The sequence below is a fragment of the Bufo gargarizans genome, chromosome 3, assembly GCF_014858855.1.
Source record: "Bufo gargarizans isolate SCDJY-AF-19 chromosome 3, ASM1485885v1, whole genome shotgun sequence".
In the NCBI taxonomy this organism is placed as follows: Eukaryota; Metazoa; Chordata; class Amphibia; order Anura; family Bufonidae; genus Bufo; species Bufo gargarizans.
In genome coordinates, this window is record NC_058082.1 from 36,450,775 (window position 1) to 36,471,116 (window position 20,342).

The following is a 20,342-nucleotide window of genomic DNA, read 5'->3' on the forward strand; positions in this document are numbered from 1 at the left end:
CTGCCCCCATATAGTATAACAACGCCTCCTTGTGGCTGCCCCCATGCAGTATAACAACGCCTCCTTGTGGCTGCCCCCATGCAGTATAACAACGCCTCCTTGTGGCTGCCCCCATGCAGTATAACAACGCCTCCTTGTGGCTGCCCCCATGCAGTATAACAACGCCTCCTTGTGGCTGCCCCCATATAGTATAACAACGCCTCCTTGTGGCTGCCCCCATGCAGTATAACAACGCCTCCTTGTGGCTGCCCCCATGCAGTATAACAACGCCTCCTTGTGGCTGCCCCCATGCAGTATAACAACGCCTCCTTGTGGCTGCCCCCATGCAGTATAACAACGCCTCCTTGTGGCTGCCCCCATGCAGTATAACAACGCCTCCTTGTGGCTGCCCCCATGCAGTATAACAACGCCTCCTTGTGGCTGCCCCCATGCAGTATAACGTCTCCTTGTGGCTGCCCCCATGCAGTATAACGTCTCCTTGTGGCTGCCCCCATGCAGTATAACGTCTCCTTGTGGCCCTGTTTTCTTTTAAATGGGTATTTATCGCGATATACATCGTTATCACGATAAATTTCTTAATATCGTTATCGTGGGAATATTTTTGATATGGCCCAACCCTAAGGATCTGAGCAACTATGTTAAAGAATCAAACAGTCATGATGGACGACTGGGTCAGAGAATCTCCAAAATGGCAAGTCTTGTGGGGTGTTCCCAGTATGCAGTGGTTAGTACCTACCAAAAGCAGGCCAAGGAAGGATAACTGAATTGACGACAGGGGCATGAGTGAAAGTTGACAGAACACACAGGGCATTGCAGCATGCTACGTATGGTGCGGCGTGGCCGCGGACCAGTCCAGAGTGCCTATGATGATCCCCATCTTTTCCATCAGAAATACCTACAATGGGCACATTGGAACTGGTCCATGGAGCAATGGAAGACGGGGCCCAGTCTGATGAGTCATGTTACATCACGTGGATGGCCGGGACCATTCCTTATCTGGGGAAGAGCTGGCACCAGGATGCGGGACGGGAAGAAGACAATGGCGATGCTCCAAGCAACATTCTGCTGAGGAACCATGTGTCCTGACATCATGTGGATGTGACACAGACCACCTACCTTCTGACATTTCGTGGGGGTCCATGCCCTGACTATGCATCCAACTACGAGCCTGTATGTGCGTGTGTCTACGATAAACCTTTTGGATCTTATTACACAATAACCACATCTGTAAATTCACTTTATGGCACAAAAGTTTATTTAAAGCATAAAATGAGAACAAAGCTCAAACTGTCTAAATTTCACATCCTATAGGGCGTGTCCTCTATGTGAGCATGCCATTTACGTGGCAGACGCCTCGTGATCAGAGCAGTCCAAGTCCCCGCCATGGTGCTGTGGGTTTGGCCTCATTTGCCGAGAGCAGAGCATAAGATACATCCAGCTGCCATATTATTGGCATTAACTAAGCGTCTTACAGATACCAGTAGCATAGCACAACGCGAATGGGAGGGTTTGGGAAAAACGCAGCCACGTCCCCATAACTGCAAGCAAAAACATTCTGTTAAAGGGGTATTCCCATCGTGGACACTGGGGGGCGTATCGCTAGGATATGCCCTCAATGTCTGATAGGTACAGGTTTCACCTCTGGGACCCTATCCTATCCTTAGAAAGGAGCCCTGAAATGGGAAGCGCACCACGCAGCCGCTCTCGATTCATCTCTATGGGAGCTCTGGCTCCGCTGCTTGCATCAGCCCCATATAAGTAAAATGGAGCCGTGGCCGCTCTTGCGAGGTATGCTTCCCATGTATTTCAATGGCACTTCCGAAAATGCGATGCGCTCAGCTATTTTCAGCACTCCCATAGAAATAAATGGAGGACGGATGTGCATGCGCTGTCACTTTGCAGGCTCCGAACTAAGGATAGATGCGGGACCCACACCTATCAGACATTGGGGGCATATCCTAGCAATATACCCCCCCAATATCCTAGATGGGAATAACCCTTTAAATATTATTCCTTATTGAGACGTCACAACAAAGCGGCAATCATAATTTTACACAAAAAAAAAAAAAAAAAAAAAGGATAAAAAAGGGAAAATACTAAAAAAAAAATTAAAATAATGGCATGAAATGGGCCAATTATTTACGAAGTGGGAAAAAATGGGTCTTAATTTCTCAAAATGGCTGAGGGCTTAGACATTTGGCACAACCCACTAGACACCTCAGACCCGTTTCCCTTTCCTACGCTATGTACTTGTAGGCCGATGGCAGCAAGCTTTAACAGATTTGGCATTTGACAACTACTTAGCAACACCCTTTTCTCTAGACTACTGGGTAGGCCCAAAAAGTGTGTAAAATGTATAATAAATTTGGAGCAGGCCCTCTCCTTCATGTCTGCGACGTTGTTCTGCCACATTTTGCTTAGTAAATTTTTACTGGGCCTCATCAAAACAGCCTGAAAGAACAGGCCTGGTTGCCAATAGCAACCAATCAGAGCTCTGCTTTCATTTCTCAAACCCCTGTGGGGAAATTAAAGCTGCATTGTGATTGGCTGCTGTGGGTAACCAGGCCTGCTTTGATGTAGGCCAATGGAGAGCAATAAGGCCTCCTTTAGATGGTGCTTGCTGGATTGGCCACAAATGTCCATGAGTCTTAGCAAAAATAAAAAAAAATTATAATATTTATGTATATATTAAAAAAAATAAAAATAAGAAGGATTTTCATGATAAATGGAGAAACGAAGCACAACCCTATGACAAAGAACCTTAAAACAGGTTTAGTAACAGAATTATTGAATAAGACGCACGTACGAGGAGCTGGGCGCTGCCCACTGTGGTATTAACCCTTTCATAGCCCTATAAAGCAGCTGCCAGAGCCCAAACCCCTGACATATATATGTATATATCCTCATCGTCATTATCCGATATCTGCAGAAAAAGCAGGTACCGCGCCGTGCCCAAGGGTTTTCAAAACACTCTGCTGGGGGAAACGAAGAAGGGTTCGTCCAGCAAATAAAGTGTTAAGGAGAGGCACACAATGTCACTCAGAATGCCGATTGTGGACGCCTCCTGTTTACGTCTTCCAGAAGAACGGGTTCTGTGCAAGGCGCCTCTGGAAGTTCTCGTACCTGAGAAAAGAGCGGATAAATCCTCAGATACAGATTAAATATAATGCCGGCATAACAGTGAAGACTGACACAGAACAGTAGAAGTGCCATTTTTGCATCTTTGTCATGTGCTTATTGTTGTGGATATTTGTGTGTAAAAGACTGGGCGTTTTACCTTACAAAGCAGGTAAAATCAAAGAGGTATAGCAGGAAAGAGCCTCTCTCAGCATGATCAACCCTATTAAACCAGGCATATTGAATGGTAGGGTTCATCATGCTGAGTTAAATAATATCTTTCTTTTCTATAAGTATGAGTTAATAATAGCCAAGAGATATGATTTTTTCTATTTATGCAAATTAGGTATTTGGAGCACCAGTGGGCTGGCCATAGTGCTAGGAGCACCGCTAGCACAACGCCCCCTGTGCTCTCTGTACTGACGGGGCTGGAAATCTATTGTATATACAGTACAGACCAAAAGTTTGGACACACCTTCTCATTCAAAGAGTTTTCTTTATTTTCATGACTATGAAAATTATAGATTCACACTGAAGGCATCAAAACTATGAATTAACACATCTGGAATTATATACATAACAAACAAGTGTGAAACAACTGAAAATATGTCATATTCTAGGTTCTTCAAAGTAGCCACCTTTTGCTTTGATTACTGCTTTGCACACTCTTGGCATTCTCTTGATGAGCTTCAAGAGGTAGTCACCTGAAATGGTCTTCCAACAATCTTGAAGGAGTTCCCAGAGATGCTTAGCACTTGTTGGCCCTTTTGCCTTCACTCTGCGGTCCAGCTCACCCCAAACCATCTCGATTGGGTTCAGGTCCGGTGACTGTGGAGGCCAGATCATCTGGCGCAGCACCCAATCACTCTCCTTCATGGTCAAATAGCCCTTACTTTCAAAGATTTCCCAATTTTTCGGACTGACTGACCTTCATTTCTTAAAGTAATGATGGCCACTCGTTTTTCTTTACTTAGCTGCTTTTTTCTTGCCATAATACAAATTCTAACAGTCTATTCAGTAGGACTATCAGCTGTGTATCCACCTGACTTCTCCACAACGCAACTGATGGTCCCAACCCCATTTATAAGGCAAGCAATCCCACTTATTAAACCTGACAGGGCACACCTGTGAAGTGAAAACCATTTCAGGTGACTACCTCTTGAAGCTCATCAAGAGAATGCCAAGAGTGTGCAAAGCAGTAATCCAAGCAAAAGGTGGCTACTTTGAAGAACCTAGAATATGACATATTTGCAGTTGTTTCACACTTTTTTGTTATGTATATAATTCCACATGTGTTAATTCATAGTTTTGATGCCTTCAGTGTGAATCTACAATTTGCATAGTCATGAAAATAAAGAAAACTCTTTGAATGAGAAGGTGTGTCCAAACTTTTGGTCTGTACTGTAAGTAGTAAGAGAGAAACATATGGCGTCCTATAGAGAAATAGGGGTGGGGGAGGGCTGCTACTGCAGCCAGCTGCCTTACAGCCAAAGATGGGTCTGCCCTGAGGTTTTCGAGTATGAGGGACAGGAAATGTCTGCTATATGGGGCACACGGAAAACGATTCTTCATACCTTTTATAGGATCAAAGAAGTGGAAAAAAAAAAATTAGGGGAGAACTTGCTGTTTTTGGGTGTATTTTCTATATTTAGTGTTAAGAAGGAGGTGAAGGATGTGCAGAGACTATGTCCCTCTCCTCCACTGCTCATATCGAGGACCACAGGCCCTGTACCTAACATGCCGTTTATAACACTGGTGTCGTCTTCTGCAGCACAGAAGCCTTTGCACCAAAGCCTGTATTACACAGGCCGATTGAGCAGGCGATTTTCAGGAGGAACGAGTTCCCTCCCGGCAATCACCTGCTCGCTAGTGGAGGAAACCACTGCTGTCCACAAACCGCGGATCCGCAAAAAACGGGCGCCGGCAATATAAATGCCTATTCTATTCCGCAAAGCGCGGACAAGAATAGAACATGTTATATTTTTTTTAGAGGAGCCGCGGAACGGAGCCACGGATGCGGACAGCACACTGAGTGCTGTCCACATCTTTTGCGGCCCCATTGAGGTGAATGGGTCCGCATCCGAGCCGCCGCGGACCCAAACAACGGTCGTGTGCATGAGGCCTTAAAGGGGTATTCCCATCTCAGACAATGGGGGCATATCGCTAGGACCTCTGGGACCCACACCTACCCCGAGAAAGGAGCAGGCAAAATGGTGGCCACCACCTAATTGCTCCCCCCATAGAAGTGAATGCAAGCGCGTGGCCACCGCTCCCATTTATTTCTATTGGGCCAACGGAAATAGCCGAGCCAGTGCTCTGCTATTTTCGGCAGCCACATAGACACGAATGGAGGATGGCTGCGCATGTGTAGTGCGCCCTCCACAACTTTCAGGGATCCGTTCTCGATGTAGGTGCGGGTCCCACCTCCTAGCTATATGGCCCCATTGTCTGAGAATACCCCTTTAAGGCCTAGGCGTGACTGTGATCTCTGCCCCTATAGCCATACCAGGGGGGATAAGTAGCTAGCGGACACTACTACTATCCTATAGGCTCAACAGAAAACCAAAAACAGCGGGCGGCCTTCTATGCCATAGACGGCACTACCAAATCTCTTACCACTTCAGAACAACGTTTGCCGGGATGAAGGCTTCAGTCGGGTTCGGGGTCATCTGTGCCTGAGTCACGGCAAACGAGGACGCAAAGTTATAGAAGTTGTCCAGCATTTTCTGGGTGAACTGTACAAAAAAAAAAAGAGAGTAAATCTAGCGGTTATGTTAAAGTAGTTTTCGGGTAGTAGAATACTGATGGTCTATCCTCAAGATAGGCAACCAATATCAGAATGTTTATGGTTCTTGTGAGATATTAAATGATTTCACCAAGATTTAACAATTGATAATTTATCCCTGGCGGGGGGTCAAACCACACACCTCCGCCAATCAGCTAGTGCACAGAGCTGGTTACTGCAGCACTGCTCCCGCTGAAGTGAATACTGCAGTAACCAGCTCTGTCCACTACACAGTGGATGGCGCTGTGCAGTTCAGGCACATAAACCATTACCGAACAGCTAATCAGAGGGGTGAGGGGACCCCTGCCGATCCAATATTGATAAGGGATAAGTCATTTTTTCCAACATCCTGGAGAACCCCACATGGAAAGTTTTCAAGACATATCTGCAGATTTCTATTGGGCAGTAAAAGGAGTGGCCTATGGAGGGCGCACTAACTCAATGCTAAAAGGTCTGTTGTCCTTATGAAGTTCTGTTGTCAGGACACAAAGTTCCAACAATAAGAGGAATTCCTGGCTGGCCACATTGTTTGCTGCTGGGACCCAGGTAATAAAGGGTTAATTAGCTGACCGTGGTACTCCCACAGCACGCAGGACACCTCCGTTACCATTTCAGGTAGGACATCAGACAGCGCCGAACCCTGTGACCACACTGAACGCCCCACTGAGGTGAAGACTGGCATTTTGTTGGTTCATAGAGGAAGGCAAGCAATGGAGGCAGCGACGCGGTAGTCCTGTTTACACTTTACAAGACTACAGAGAGGGTGCGATTCACATGAGCGCCCTCCACTGACCTGGGTGAAGGAGTCCACGGTGGACACGGCAGCGTTGGCTACTGGAGTCTGTTGCGCCAGCTGCTCCAACAGCTCCACAGAGATGCCAATCTGCGCTACCGAAGGAGTCTGCGGTAAACTCATCGCTCCAAATGGGTGCTGCGTCCCTTCTCCTGCGGGAACCAAAGTTAGGACACATTATAATTGCTTCTTGGATACTGTACTCACAATAAAATTATACACATAGTATATTAGGGTACTGAATATTCATCTGGGCAACAACTAGAGATGAGCGAATTTCATATTTTGAAATTCGTTCACGCTTCGTTTGGTGGTAAAAGGTCAATTGCGTTACGGATTCCGCTACCACGGACCATAACGCAGTTCTATGACGGAATGCCTTTAGAGGAATTCCGTTATTCATTCCGTCATAATAGAAGTCTATGGGCTGCAAAACGGATCCGTCCCGTTTCCGTTATGCAGGGAAGTCCTCTCCTGATCCTGAGTCCTCTCCTGTATAACGGAAACGGGACGGATCCGTTTTGCAGCCCATAGACTTCTACTATGACGGAATGAATAACGGAATGCCTCTAAAGACATTCCGTTATGCATTCCGTCATAGAATTGCGTTATGGTCCGGGGTAACGGAATCCACAACGCAATTCTGCTTTTACCACCTAACGAAGTGTGAATGAATTTCATAACATGAAATTCGCTCATCTCTAGTAAGAACAATAGGCCATTCAAAGGGGTTATCCAATTTCTCGGACGTTTCTCGTTGCCTCCTGCTCCCCTACTGCCTCCTCATCCGGTCAGCGTAACACCAGCACAGCCAGGGGGAAACGGCAGCAGGCTGTTTCGAAACTCATCTGTTTGGGGGAAAAACCCAACACCGCGCAGGAGCTGTGGACGGGCATGGAACAACAGACAGATGAGTGGTTGGTGCCAGGGAGCCTCGAGCCCGGCCTGGTGGCGTGCGATAACAGGCAAAATCTCGTAGCAGCTCTGGGACTAGCCAGTTTGACGCACATCCCTTGCCTGGCGCATGTGCTGCATTTGGTGGTGCAGAGGTTCATGAAAAATTACCCAGATATGTCAGAGCTGCTGCATAAAGTGCGGGCCGTCTGTGCGCGCTTTTGGCGTTCTCACCCTGCTGCTGCTCGCCTGTCTGCGCTGCAGCGTAACTTCGGCCTTCCCGCTCACCGCCTCATATGCGACGTGCCCACAAGGTGGAACTCCGCCTTGCACATGCTGGACAGACTGTGCGAGCAGCAGCAGGCCATAGTGGAGTTTCAGCTGCAGCACGCACGGGTCAGTCGCTCTGCGGAACAGCACCACTTCACCACCAATGACTGGGCCTCCATGCGAGACCTGTGTGCCCTGTTGCACTGTTTTGAGTACTCCACCAACATGGCCAGTGCTGATGACGCCGTCCTCAGCATTAGCATCCCACTTCTATGCCTCCTTGAAAAACGCTTCAGGCGATGATGGAAGAGGAGGTGGCCCAGGAGGAGGAATAATTTTTACGGTTATCAGGCCAGTGGCTCGGAGGGTGGGTTCCTGCACCAACAGAGGCCAGGTACACAACTGTCCAGCCGGTGCAGAGTTCTGGAGGATGAGGAACCATGTTCACAGCAGGGTGGCACCCAAAGCAGCTCATGGGCATCACTGGAGCATGGCTGGCAGGATACAGAGGACAGCTTGTTGTTGCCTCTGGGCAGCCTAAACACACAATTGAGCCCTTTCTGGGACCCTCGGGATGAATACTCACAAAGGATATAGCGGTCAAATGACCAAATACTCCCTTTAGGGGTCCTAGCTAATGTATATCATTAAAACTACATCTTTTATTATATTCTATTAAAACGTATAACATAGAAAAGAAAAATGTGTAAGATTAAAACTATCAGGAACAAGCCGGGGACATTTATTATTTCACTGATATTGGCAGCAATCGGGTCAGTGCTTTATACTGCAGCACGGTGTTGTTAATAAACACTGTTGTGTGAGTTAAGTTGTGTGTTGTTGTTATCTTATGTCATCGTCTCCATATATCAATCCCTTATTCTTTATTACACACTAATTGGTCTTACAGTGTGCAATATATAGCTATTACCCAAACTCCCCTGACGAAGCCGCACACGCGGCGAAACATGTCGGGACGGGTAGTGTTTGCTGCTAAGTGTTAGGCAGGGATTAGCTGTAGGCACCAATTACGATTGAGAGGGTGAACTTGTAGGGACAGTGCGATACATATGCAGCCAAGTGTGTGGATGGATACACTAACCGCTCCAGTGTATTCAGATGTATAGAGCGTTGTGTGTGTGTGTCAGCGTGTAAAGCAGCGACAACGGCAGTAAATTCAGACCATCTGGCCTCCAGAATCCTGCGCCGCTGGTAACAGCAAAAAGACATATATTGCTGGTGGCAAGGGGCTCAGTGGAAGCACAAGGCGAAGGTAGAGGAGGAGGAAGAAGTCGCCAACGCAGCTGGGGCACCGCCAGCACCTCAGAAGGCAGGGTTAGCATGGCCGAAATGTGGAAAAGCTTTGTCAGCACGCCACGACAACCAGCACCACCACCTGATATGGAACGTCTTAGGCCTATTGCACACGGCCGTTTTTTTTTTCCCGTTTACTGGCCATTTTTTGCGGTCCGTATACGGAACCATTCATTTCAATGGTTCCGCAAAAAAAACGGAATGTACTCCGTATGCATTCCGTTTCCGTATTTCCGTTCCGTTTTAACATAGAACATGTCCTATTATTGCCCGCAAATCACAGTCCGTGGCTCCATTCAAGTCAATGGATCCGCAAAAAAAACGGAACACATATGGAAATGCATCCGTATGTCTTCCGTTCCGTTTTTTCCTGAACCATCTATTGAAAATGTTATGCCCAGCCCAATTTTATCTATGTAATTACTGTATACTGTATATGCCATACGGAAAAACGGAACGGAAAAACGGAACAGAAACGGAAACACAACGGAAACAAAAAACGGAACAACGGATCCATGAAAAACAGACCGCAAAACACTGAAAAAGCCATACGGTCGTGTGCAATAGGCCTTAGCAGGAGGCAGCGTTTCAGCAACATGGTGGAGCAGTATGTGTGCACACGCCTACACGTACTGAATGACGGGTCTGACCCCTTCAACTTCTGGGTCTCCAAATTGGGCACATGGCCTGAGCTTGCCCTTTACCCCTTGGAGGTGCTGGCCTGCCCTGCAGCAAGTGTATTGTCTGAACGTGTGTTTAGCACGGCAGGGGGGGGGGGGGGTTATCACAGACAAGCTCACGTTCATTAAAATAAACCAGGCCTGGATCCCTCAGGACTTGTCCGTACCTGCAGAATAGACATGTATACAGGCCGCACCCGGCCATTGTTATACTACAGCGCACTTTCTCTTTGCATTCTCAAATTTCCCAGTTTGCTTCCTTTTGCAGCCCTTACTATGACTATTTTACAGCCATTTAGTGCACCAAAGTTCAGGTCCCCATTGACTTCAATGGGGTTCAGGTTCGGGTCCCAAACCTGAAGTTTGTCCGAACCTGAACATGCAGGGGTCCGCTTATCCCTAGTTATCACCTCTCCTACCAATCACAGCCCGTTACGATCATCTCTTCCCCTGTACAGGCTCCACTGACTCCAGGAGCTTTTGTTCCTGTTATCACCCCTTCTCACTGGTCAGAAGGATATGTTCTCTCGCTGTGACGTTCAGAGGGGGCTCTTTTTAATTTCCCACAAATAATGAAGTCTGTAGTTTCACGTCTAACCACTGCTGCTACTAATCAGGACATGTTACGACTTTGTGTCCTAGATGTTTACTGGTATCTGAATCATGGGGTCTCTTTAGTTCTGGTGAATACGGGATGATGTGGGCGTATAGACCCAAGTGTGAACATGTGTGACTAAGGCGTTTCGCGTCTCCTTGGGACAGACTGACGCTCGGTTCACTTTAGCGTTATTCCTGTTCCGCCATAAAAGCCGACTGTCGGCCGGATCACTGTCAGATCTCATTATAGTCAATGGGCATCCGGCAACGCCGGATACGGTGAACTAGGGAAGGCTGTTCTCTGCTGGAAGAGCCCAAAGGATTTCATAACGCTACTGTGAACATAGCTTTAGCCACAAACATAAATAAAATAAAAATATATATTTGCATGAAAGTGCCCAACGTTATAAAGTGATGGATGGCATTTTCACAATGTGATGTCTAGTTTCAGAAAATAAGGATGTATAAATAGGTTGTTTTTTGTTTGTTTTTCATAATTTCTATAATTCAGATTTTATTTGCAGTTGTCAAAAGTGTGAAACATGTCCTGGCAGCAGAGGTGTTCAGGAGAAGAGCTGTTTTTGTGCCTGTGGGACCAGCGATCTGTGGGGGACACAAAGAGACGGGACATAAAATGTATTTCCCAGAAGCTCATTAACCAATAATTACCAGATTTCAGTCCGGAGATTTTGAATATGGCGCTGGGTTTTTCATTCGTGATGAATCCGAGGAGCTGCCAGACAGGCATGCCGCTGTGATCGGGGTACGAGATGTACACAGAACCCCCCATTCTCTCCGGGAAGGGGATCGTTCCCAGCATGAACACCACCACATGGTTGATGCTGTCATAGTCAGGCAGGTTAAAGACAAACTTATCCTCTGCTATCTGCTGAGCATCTGTCTGCACCTATGGAGACAAGGAAAGGCCCGTAAAGGGGTTAAATGCAAGTCATCCATTATACAGTACACGACAATCTCTTTCTAACAAAGCTAGAACCAGCGCTGCACCTCACATGGATCCAGAGATCTCATCATTCATTGCTCCAATCACTCTGCCAGATTTATTTCAAGTGTACAGTTCAGTAGGTGTGTCCTTTCTATAAACTGCAGCTCTCTCCCCATCACAGCTCAGGGGGCATGTCCTTTCTGCTGCAGCTCTCTCCCTATCACAGCTCAGGGGGCATGTCCTTTCTGCTCTAGATCTCTCCCCATCACAGCTCAGGGGGCATGTCCTTTCTGCAGCAGCTCTCTCCCTATCACAGCTCAGGGGGCATGTCCTTTCTGCAGCAGCTCTCTCCCTATCACAGCTCAGGGGGCATGTCCTTTCTGCAGCAGTTCTCTCCCTATCACAGCTCAGGGGGCATGTCCTTTCTGCAGCAGTTCTCTCCCTATCACAGCTCAGGGGGCATGTCCTTTCTGCAGCAGTTCTCTCCCTATCACAGCTCAGGGGGCATGTCCTTTCTGCAGCAGTTCTCTCCCTATCACAGCTCAGGGGGCATGTCCTTTCTGCAGCAGCTCTCTCCCTATCACAGCTCAGGGGGCATGTCCTTTCTGCAGCAGTTCTCTCCCTATCACAGCTCAGGGGGCATGTCCTTTCTGCAGCAGCTCTATCCCTATTACAGCTCAGGGGGCATGTCCTTTCTGCTGCAGCTCTCTCCCTATCACAGCTCAGGGGGCATGTCCTTGTTGCTGCAGCTCCCTCCTATCACAGCTCAGGGGGCATGTCCTTTCTGCTGCAGCTCTCTCCATATAACTGTCACAGCTTCTAACAGAAGATATAGCTAGCGGTAGTTGAAAGATTGAACGGAGCATGTGTGACCACCTCAGCAGGTGGACATGCACGTTACTATAAGGAGGCGCCATTATAAAGATGTAATGAGAATATCTCACAATTGGAACCTATTGTAACAAGGTAAACTGCAAAAAAAAAAAAGTTTTTCATGCCGCTTTATAGTAAAGTAAGATTTAATGGCTGGACAACCCCTGTAAAGGGAACACTGCCTGGACTGCCTTAGGGCTGACTAAGGTAACGAGCACTAACGAACAATAAAGCAAAATAATGGGACTATGCTCTCACCCCTTCATTGGGCCAGTCAGCAGCTCTACACTTAGAAACCTAAGATCATAAAGCTTTTGGTCTTGGGGAGGGAAAGCCTTGGACGGAAAGCATTTATCTCTTTGTATTTTCCGATTTCCTGAAGTAAGGTCATCAATACAAACACCCTGAACAACCCCTTTAAGGTCCCGTACAGATTAGATTGCCAAACCTGCTGATTTTGAGGCGGCTGCCAACCTAACCCCAACCATTCCCTGACAGCACATTTGGGGCAAAGAAGGTTTGTGCATATTGAAATCGAACAAGCCTCATTTTTTGTCCTTGTGCGTGGAACAGGCGCTTCATAAATACGGCGTCCATTCTGAGAAACGTAACTCTCAATGACAAGTATTTAGACCAGACAACTGCCATAAATACACTGATAAATCTCCCGCTTCTCTTCTATTAAAAAGCTGACTGCCTGCAGCCACCACCAGGGGGAGCTCAGTGCATAGGAATTTGTGCAGTTACAACTGATCAAAGAAGAAGCTGAAATAATTTGTTTCCCCTAGTGGTGGCTGCATGAAATGCAAGGTTGTCAGTTGCTGATAGGGCCGCCCACTGGACTCCTGAGTACATAGATAGCTGTCAATCACTAACAAGACCACCCACTGGACTCCTAAGTGTAGGAAAAACAGGGGTGCACATGAAAAAAAAAAAATAATACAAAACACAAGCTTAACTCCTTCCCGACGTGCACATATATGAATAGTATAGCAGGAAATGACCCAAAAACAAGGCAGCCATATTAGCTATGGGACCTGGGAGGTTGTACCCCCCCTCCAATTTTTAAAATTGTAATTTATTTCTTTATGCACTTATATAGCGCTGACATATTCCGCAGCACTTTACATACATTAGCAACCAACTGTCCCCAACGGGGCTCACAATCTAAGTTCCCTATTAGATGTCTTTGGAGTGTGGGAGGAAACTCAGGCAAACATGGGAGACCATACAAACTCCATGCAGATGTTGTCCTTGGACCCAAGCGCTGCAAGGCACCAACTTGGCACCAAACCACTGAGCCACCATGCTGCCCATGACCTGCCAATCACAACTTAGTCATTGTAAAAAAAATAAAAATCTGTGAGGGACCTGCAGGTGGGCTCCGATGGGGGTGATCGGTGCTGAAATGGACGGCACCAATCACCCCCGAGGTTAGACAGTGGACACCAGGGTTTGACGTCCCTCAGTCTGCGCTGCGATGCTATAGGGATACGGTATGCTATACCAACCAATCGCAGCGCTAGAGAAGTATGCACAACAAGAAGATTCTCTGTATGCAGCCACTCAGTGCTGTGAGTTGGCTGGCTGGGACTTGTGGTGATCAATAAGCCTATTGTCCACCGACAGCAGTTCCAGGTCCCAGATCCCTTAGTCCAGGGATGCCCAACCTGCAGCCCTCCAGCTGTTGCAAAACTACAACTCCCAGACAGCCTAAAGCCATCAGCCTACAGCAGGGTATGGTGGGAGTTGTAGTTTTACAACAGCTGGAGGGCCGCAGGTTGAGCATCCCTGCCTTAGTCCAAATCCCTATCCTTCACTGCCCCCTCCCCCTCTGTCTGTTTTACGGTGACACCAAGCTATCCGTGACAGCTTTTTTCGTCACCGATTTTATTTTATTTTTATTTATTTTTCTCCCAGCCTTGCACCAGTTGTCTTGTATGCAACAGCCAAAAATGCCCGGCCAAAACCTACACTTATGCCAGAAAGTGGCCAGGTGCCAATATGAACGGCAGGATCCGGTGATCTCCTGCAGGCTAGTCTCTGCTGGAAAACATCTGGCCGGATCCGTTTAACGCAAGTGTGAACCAATCCTTACATATTCACTACATTTCTGGAAGCCGTCTGTGGGGTGACAATGCTCACTACACCCCTTGAAAAATTATTTGAGGGCTGTAGTTTCCAAAATGAGGTCACTTGCTGGGGGTTTCCAGTGTAGGGATGCATCCGGGTTTCTTCAAATGTAACATGGCTCCCAAAAACCATTCCAGCAAAATCTGTCCTCTAAAAACCATATGGCGCTCCTTCCCTTTTGAGCCCTGCGCTATGCCCATACAGCAGTTTATGTAAACTGCAGAATCAGGGTAATGGGCTGTCCTCTACGTCTTTGGAGCCCAGCCACGCCCATTCCTATGAAGCCCAGCACCACCCCGCATCCCAAACTGCCCTCCTTGCAGCCATGACGTCAATGAGAAGAAGCGCCGTAATCTCGCGCATGGACGCCACACATCAGCAGAGTGCGCAGACAGCCAACGCATGCGCAGTCCATTCCCTGAGGCTGCTGTCAGCACAGGGATGGAAGACCGAGTGGGCGCTTACGTGCGGCGTCCGTGTGCATTGGCGAGATTACATTGCTTCTTCTCAGTAACGTCAGGGCTGCAAGGAGGGCAGTTCACGGTCTTAAAAGCAGAGAAATTCAAATTTGGAAAATAGGAAAAATTCACTATTTTCTGTAAATTTGGGATTTTATAAATAAAGTGGGCCACAAGTGCAGGATTTGCTCCCCTGTATATATGTGTATAACTGCATATGGGTTTGAGCACTTCCTGCCTGTTGAACACCGCGCCATTTCTGTTAGTTTGCTTGTATATGGAGGTGTATAAACTCTCATTTAAATGTGTTCCATCCACAGGCCACATTTAGGTGCACCTGTGAGGCCTGGGCCATATCAGCCAGTCTTGAGTGGGACTCGCAGACGCCTCCCTCCTCCCATTGCTAGCATGGTTACATGCTCCTGTAATTTGCCCACTGGCTCCTGGTATTGCCCATACGGCTCAGGTAGGTGAGCGTTAGGACCCGAGCTACTTGAGATACCTTGGCGCGGTGCTCTGGCTCAGACATGTCCTCCTAGTAGGACATGTTGGCTAATCTCTCAATTTTGACACCAGTTTGAGGGCTTAGAAAGTCTGCAGAGTGCACCTGTCTTTGTTATACTGTTTATCACATCCACACAATTGCTATCTTGTGTAGGATATCTATTGTGGTACTTGTGGTCCGCTGCAGGCATCCTCCACCGTATGCAATTTTGCTGGGGATCATCATTAGCAACGGGCCACAAGTGCAGGATCTGCTCCCCTGTTTATATGTGTATAACTGCATGTGGGGTTGAGCACTTCCTGCCTTTTGAACACCGCGCTATTTCTGTTATTTTATAAATAAATGTCAAATGTATCAACTCTAAATTGCCATTAACATGAAGTACAATGTGTCAGGAAAAACAATCTCCAAATCAGTTACCGTATTTTTCGCCCCATAAGACACACTTTCCGCCCCCCCCCCCATACCAGTGTCATCCACAGATCCCCCATAATAGTGTCATGCACAGACCGCCATTAGTTCAAACCCACCAAAAGCACACCTTTTGGTTAAAAATATATTTTTTCTTATTTTCCTCCTCAAAAACCTAGGTGCGTCTTATGGGCCGGTGCGTCTTATAGGGCGAAAAATACAGCAAGTAAAAGCACTGCAACATTATTACCACATAAAGGGATACAAAAGTAAACTGTCAGGAAGGGGTTAACTGTCTGCTCAGCTCCTCCTGCTCTAGAACTCACTGCCTGCAGATTTAAAGGGGTATTCCGGTTCCTATCCACAGGATGGGGGATAACTATTAGATAGTTAGGGGTCCTCCCACTGATCACAAGAACGGGGACCCCGTAATGGATGGAGCAGCAGGTCGAGTAAACCCCCTGCGGCTCCGTTTATCTCTACGGCGGTCCCACTACGCTATTTCTGGCGGTCCCAAAGAGATGATGCAGTGCGCATGCTTGACCGGCTGCTCCGTTCATTTCAGGAGGCTGCAGGGGGTACGGGGTCACATTCTCGTGATCGGTCGGGGTCCCAGCAGTAGGACCCCCACCAATCTAATAGTTATCCCCTATTCACAGGATAGGGGACAACTTAAAAACCAGAATACCCCTTTAACCCCTTAATGCAAAATGCTGTGCATGTACGGAAGGGGATGCTGTGCCAGAAGGCATTTCGCAGTAGATGCACGGCGGGCTGATTGAGCGGGTGCAGGAGCTGCGCCCGTCCGATCACTGCAGGGGTCCGGCAGCAGGGCCGTTTCTACAGCCAGGCGAGGGGTGCGACCGCATGGGGCACCCGTCTCCAGCAAGAAGAGGGGGGCGCCAACGGTCACAAAGTGGAACAGGGGAGATGAGCGCTTCCATTGTGGACGCTCATCCCCATAGTCCTCTGCATCGCCGTCTTCAGGACAGCGGGGGGGCATGGAGAGGCACTTGTTACTGGCACATTATTGGGGGCATGGAGAGGCACTTGTTACTGGCACATGATTGGGGGGCACTATGGGGCCATCTACTGAGGCCACAAAGAAGGGGTATTTTATATGGGGGGCTCTGTGTGGTACTACTATTATCAGGGGGTTTATCTGTTTACCCTGGATGTAAGAGGTGTGGGGCGCTGTATTACCCTGGATGTAAGAGGTGTGGGGCGCTGTATTTCCCTGGATGTAAGAGGTGTGGGGCGCTGTATTTCCCTGGATGTAAGAGGTGTGGGGCGCTGTATTTCCCTGGATGTAAGAGGTGTGGGGCGCTGTATTACCCTGGATGTAAGAGGTATGGGGCGCTGTATTTCCCTGGATGTAAGAGGTATGGGGCGCTGTATTACCCTGGATGTAAGAGGTGTGGGGAGCTGTATTACCCTGGATGTAAGAGGTATGGGGCGCTGTATTACCCTGGATGTAAGAGGTAGGGGGAGCTGTATTACCCTGGATGTAAGAGGTATGGGACGCTGTATTACCCTGGATGTAAGAGGTGTGGGGCGCTGTATTACCCTGGATGTAAGAGGTATGGGGCGCTGTATTACCCTGGATGTAAGAGGTGTGGGGCGCTGTATTTCCCTGGATGTAAGAGGTGTGGGGCGCTGTATTACCCTGGATGTAAGAGGTGTGGGGCGCTGTATTTCCCTGGATGTAAGAGGTGTGGGGCGCTGTATTTCCCTGGATGTAAGAGGTATGGGGCGCTGTATTACCCTGGATGTAAGAGGTATGGGGTGCTGTATTACCCTGGATGTAAGAGGTGTGGGGCGCTGTATTACCCTGGATGTAAGAGGTGTGGGGCGCTGTATTTCCCTGGATGTAAGAGGTGTGGGGCGCTGTATTACCCTGGATGTAAGAGGTGTGGGGCGCTGTATTACCCTGGATGTAAGAGGTATGGGGCGCTGTATTTCCCTGGATGTAAGAGGTGTGGGGCGCTGTATTTCCCTGGATGTAAGAGGTATGGGGCGCTGTATTACCCTGGATGTAAGAGGTATGGGGTGCTGTATTACCCTGGATGTAAGAGGTGTGGGGCGCTGTATTACCCTGGATGTAAGAGGTGTGGGGCGCTGTATTTCCCTGGATGTAAGAGGTGTGGGGCGCTGTATTACCCTGGATGTAAGAGGTGTGGGGCGCTGTATTACCCTGGATGTAAGAGGTGTGGGGCGCTGTATTACCCTGGATGTAAGAGGTGTGGGGCGCTGTATTACCCTGGATGTAAGAGGTAGGGGGCGCTGTATTTCCCTGGATGTAAGAGGTAGGGGGCGCTGTATTACCCTGGATGTAAGAGGTGTGGGGCGCTGTATTACCCTGGATGTAAGAGGTGTGGGGCGCTGTATTACCCTGGATGTAAGAGGTGTGGGGCGCTGTATTACCCTGGATGTAAGAGGTAGGGGGCGCTGTCATCGTGTGCTGGGAAGGCTCTGGTAGATTAAAAGGAAAACATTACTGATAGCAGCCAAAGGCCGAGTATAATACCGCCGGCTAAACCACTGTATCTTATCATGTGTAAGGCCGCATGCACACGACCGGAGTTATGGTCCGCATCCGAGCTGCAGTTTTTGTGGCTCAGATGTGGACCCATTCACATCAATGCAGTGAGAACAATGCTGCCGGCTGACTGCAGGAGACGGGAGCGCGCAGTAACATGGAGCGCACCGGACATGCGCGAGACCTGCACGATCCCAGCCTCTAGGCAGGATGTCAAAGTGAAGAGGACGGGTAAGGGGCGGCTGTTGCTGACTCTGAGGATAGTGAGAAGGGTAATTAAAAATGTGTTTTTTTACAGTATGCAGCAACCGATGGAAGAATGAAAACCATCATTGTGACCACACTGGGGGCTGCTGTGAGGTAATGATGGCGGTTTTATATGGGTTTTGGAAGCTACAGGTTCCCTTTAAAAAGTGGGTTTTGGAAATTTTCTGAAAAATTTCAAGGTTTGCTTCTAAACTTCTAACATCCCCAAAAAAAGAAAATGTCATTCCCAAAATGATCCAAACATGGAGCGCACAGGTGGGGAAGGTAAAGTAATGACTATTTTAGGAGGTGTCACTATGCGTTTTAAAAGCAGAGAAATAGAAATTTGGAAAGTTGCGAATTTTTCAAAATCTTTGGTCAATTTGGTATTTTTTTTTAATAATTAAAAATGAAATATTTTGAATCCATTTTCCCAGTGTCGTGAAGTACGATATGTGACGAGAAAACAGTCTCAGAACGGCCTGGACGAGTCAAAGCGTTTTAAAGTTATCACCACATAAAGTGACAGTGGTCAGATTTGCAAAAGCGGCCCGGTCCTTAAGGGGTTAACCACAAGGCAGGGGTCATTCAGGTTCAATAAGCAGAAAGCTCAGGGGACGGACCTGTAATAAAGAACAGATCCCGCGCCGCCACAGATTCTACCTCAAAACGCCAGCGGAGCCTATTGTTTTTAATGGTCAAAAAGAAACCACAGCCGTTTCTGATGCAGAATACGCTGCAGACTTTGCGGTGTGAACAGGGCCTTAAAGGGATTGATACACACAAAAAAAATGCATAATGCAGGTTTCTACAGTATCTCAGTCCGTACTGGTTGGACTACTACCCTCAGCACGTCCTGACAGTGTCAGTCCATGACGGGGCTTGTCGTCCCCCCACCACCTGACCAGTCAGGGATACAATGTGGCAGCCCGGGGTCACGTGACTCACCAGCCTCCCTGCCACCAGGCAGCCGAACATGTCCTCCGCCTCCCGGTGCTCCGCGCGCCCCGGCTCCGGACCTCAGTCCCCCGATCCCGTCCAGAAACTTCCAGAAAAACCTGCGGGCTCCAAAAAAGGAGACGCACGCCTCGCCCCGCCCCCTACGAGGCGCCAGGCGCCATATTGGAGACGGGCAAGCCGCTAAAACTAAGGCTGTGTAACCTGCGTCCGCGCCAAGGATCAGCAGCTGAGACTGGAAGGTCACATGACCAACATCGTGTCGGCCATGTTGGAAGAGGGCAGCCGTGACTGTCAACTGAAAGGAGGCGAGACGAAACAAAAGAGAATCCGGAGCTTCTGTTTCTTGTGCCTCAGGTGATTGTAAGCTCTTGGGATCAAGGCCCTTTTTTTTTTATAAATCATTTGTTCTTTTTTGGTAAAATCTACACGATCAAAATTCTTTATCTGCCTCCCCTAATCTCTCTTCCAGGACCTCCACCTATTGGAACGTAAGGTTATGTTCACACAGAGGATTTTAGGCGCAGGTTCCGAAAAACCAGGCCGAATCGGTGCTGAAACCGCCTCCCCTTGTGTTTAATGGGAGATCGCACAGCGGCATTCACATTCTGCATTTTGCGGGAACGGAACAGCCGGCCCCTGATAGAACCGTCCTGTCCTTGTCTGTAATGTGGAGAATAGTCGGACAGGTTCTATTTTTTATGAGGGATGGCCATGCAGACATACGGACATGGAGTCATTTCCGTTTTTTTGCAGCCCCATTGAAGTGAATGGTTCCGCATACGGGACAAAAAAAAAAAAAAAAACGGAACAGACATGGAAAA

General features: G+C 48.1%; 1 protein-coding gene across 1 annotated transcript; it reads right to left on the reverse strand.

The window, feature by feature from the left end:
* Positions 1-1,232: 1,232 nt before the first annotated feature.
* HIKESHI (heat shock protein nuclear import factor hikeshi) lies at positions 1,233-19,648 on the reverse strand. Its single transcript, XM_044285052.1, has 5 exons — positions 19,510-19,648; positions 11,120-11,357; positions 6,696-6,847; positions 5,734-5,852; positions 1,233-3,123 (listed from the first exon to the last, which is right to left on the reverse strand). The coding sequence occupies exons 1-5, from the start codon at positions 19,537-19,539 to the stop codon at positions 3,069-3,071; spliced, it is 594 nt and encodes a 197-aa protein (XP_044140987.1). The 5' UTR covers positions 19,540-19,648; the 3' UTR covers positions 1,233-3,068.
* Positions 19,649-20,342: the final 694 nt, after the last annotated feature.